The sequence below is a fragment of the Bactrocera latifrons genome, unplaced genomic scaffold, assembly GCF_001853355.1.
Source record: "Bactrocera latifrons isolate USDA-ARS-PBARC rearing strain unplaced genomic scaffold, ASM185335v1 scaffold_223, whole genome shotgun sequence".
NCBI lineage: Eukaryota > Metazoa > Arthropoda > Insecta > Diptera > Tephritidae > Bactrocera > Bactrocera latifrons.
Window position 1 is genome coordinate 320,100 of NW_017535775.1, and position 2,897 is coordinate 322,996.

General features: G+C 32.1%; 1 protein-coding gene across 4 annotated transcripts in view; it reads right to left on the reverse strand.

The window, feature by feature from the left end:
* Nucleotides 1-2,897, reverse strand: part of LOC108968640 (5'-AMP-activated protein kinase subunit gamma-1) — a 197,356-nt gene that overhangs the window by 78,122 nt on the left and 116,337 nt on the right. For 3 of the 4 annotated variants that reach the window (XM_018932771.1, XM_018932770.1, XM_018932769.1), the window contains one exon: nt 1,420-1,456. In XM_018932771.1, the coding sequence (XP_018788316.1) occupies nt 1,420-1,456 (37 nt within the window). Of the gene's footprint in view, nt 1-1,419; nt 1,457-2,638; nt 2,880-2,897 lie in introns of those variants that run through there. The other variant, XM_018932776.1, reaches the window with a different exon arrangement.

Sequence of the window (2,897 nt, forward strand, 5' to 3'; positions counted from 1 at the left end):
AAAAAAATTATTAACTTGATTACATTAAATATGTGTTCGTTTTGTTTTTTTTTATTTTGAAAACACGAAACTCTCTTAGTTTCAGTTGGTGTCGGTATGTACTCTTTGAACAATAAAGGCGTAGTCCGATTGCTTTAGGAGGGTCATCACGTGTGCCGATTTCCAAAAAACGATTTTTTTTTATAAATACAATCTAAAGCATTCATAGAATGTGTTGGTAAAGAAATTTTCCGTTCAAATTTTCTTTAGAACGCGTGGCCTGCAAACCAAAAATTTCAAATGTGTTTTTTGTTTTTTAATTTTACATTAGCGAAAATGGAATTAAAAATTGGATTTTTATTTTTCATTAAAAAAAAATTTTTTTTCCTAATTCTTAATTATTTGAATTAAAATTTTTCATTTTTATTTTTGAATTAATTTTTACACATACATAACTACAGTATATTGTACACACACATATGTATGTATGTATGTGTATGTTAGTTACTGATTAGGGACATTTTGTATGAATGTAAAAATGCCGATTATTAGAAGACTTCTCAAAACATTGCATTTCAAGGTCTTCTTAATGCCACGGCATTCAATGACACACATACTCACATATATAAATATGGATATTTTTTGCACACTTGTCCCATAAAACTTCCTCACGATCGGCTGTATGCCTTATTGCCCTCGTTTCTTGACAGCAGGATCGCTGTTTGTTTATACAAAAAATTACATACACACACTCATACTTTTACATATATCGATGCAACTATATGCACGCTGTTGAACTACTGTTGTCTCCAGCTGCACTTCAATGTTTACTTATTCTTTCGCATTTGTGTTTTCGTAATTTCAAAGTACATATGTAATTTTTGTTGTGCTGTAATTTCGTCGTCGTTGCTCAAAACGGGTTTCTTTACGTTTCTTATTGTTTTTGTAGTTTTTTGTTTGTCTCGTTTGTTTATTTTTGTGCTCCTGTCTTTATTTTATGGGAAGTTTTTCAAAGTCAAGGTTAAACGAGTTGTTGTTGTATTCGCTTTGTAGTATGTGTCATACATACACACATATATGCATATAATATGCAGATTTATAGGTTATGCACATTGAACCTTTTAATTAAAATTTGCACAAAAAAATGTTGAGTGAATACCTTATTTTACACGTGTACCAGCCGCGTACTAAAGTACAACTTCATGACTAAGCGTGTAGCCAATTTTAGCAAAAGAAAATTACAAAAGTATAATATTAATTACTAATGATTAAAGTAGAATTGACAATATTGAAATATAGCTGTAAGAGTTTAGAATCGTAAAAAGTTTTTATAAATTATATAATTTAGTGCCACGCGTATTTTAGTTACTTGTTGTAATTTTTACAATAAAAAAATATATATGTATATATTAAACATTACCGTAACGAAATTGTACTCACTTTGCACGGCTAACTGTTGTTGGTGCGCTGCTGCTCGCTGTAAATATAGAGAAATAGGAAAGCATATGAATATTCTGAAAAGCTGTCAAAGAATCGGAAAATAGCGAACTTAGTTCAATTTTTAGAATAGTATATTATAAAAATAGTATAAATAAAATAAAAAAAAATATTCTACTTCCAAGGCATGTACTGTAGAGTGTGTAAATTTTTTTTTTATAAAATCGCGTATGTGGGAAATGTGCTGCGTATCACTCGGTACCTACGGGAGTAAAGCTCTACACGGGTTTCGAGCCAACACTTTCTAAGGCGAAGTTCAAAAAATCTGAATAATCGGTGTTATGGCAGATCTATGATGTAGTTGTCCCTTCTGGCTGATTTTGACAAATGATCTCAAGAATGTCGTATCTTATTTAAGTTGATAGTTTTGAAGATGAAACCGTGAAAAGTTGCGCGCTCGAGTTATCAATAGATACCATTTAGTCATTCAAGGGGTTACATGGGTAAACGGGTTTCAAAAAATCGGCGTATTAAATTCTACACACCTTTAGAATATTGTCCTAAATTTCAAGTTGGTCCGAGTAATAGTTTCGGAGATACAGCCTTCAGAACTTGTGCGCTCGGAGCTAACTATGCTAACTGCAAAGTCTTTAAACGCGGTTTTCTCGAAACTGTGTTTGTGAAAACGGTTAGTAAGATTTCTCTAGAACTAACTAACCGATCTTCGAATTGAAATTTTGCACAGGTCATTGAGATACAATTCGTAAAGACTTGGACGAGAAATTTTTTTTCGTATACAACTATTTGAAAAAAAATATCGCGACATTTTTACTGAAATTTTCAAATTTTAAAATGTCTGCCAAAAATCGAATTTTCAGTTTTTTTCCTTTGTCCTAGCTCTAAGCTAAGTTTTTAACTTTTTTCCACTTTAAATGATCCTGTAAGGAGTTATCCTGCCAACGCGGGCACATCTTTTTACCGAGCGGTTACCGGAAATGACGTTGCAAAGGCCGAGCTAAAAATATTTGTTTTCAAAATTTTTAGAATATCTATGTTAATAGTGTATATTTGTAACAATAAAAAATTCCAATGAAATATTTTGTATTTTATTCGAGAAAAATTTTATTGAGATAAACTTGTTTTTTAGCCGAGGAAACCCATGTGACCCTTAAATGAACATTTCCGAATAAGTAAAAATTCTATTTTCGTATTTTTCATTTACATTTTGCAACAGCATTCGTACACCACTACGCTCCAATGCTTGCACATCGAGGGATTGACTGCGTCCACGCGACGTTTTCGATTGTGCCGGAGTGTGTGAAGATGATGATGATGATGACGACGATGAGTTGGCATAGCGCGAGATCCAGCGTTTCACAGCAGACATGTTTTAGTTGAAAATTAATTTTTAATATTTTTTAATTGGCAATTTGGGCATTTAAATTACGGCTGTAGGCGTCGTATTATTAGAAAATTATCAC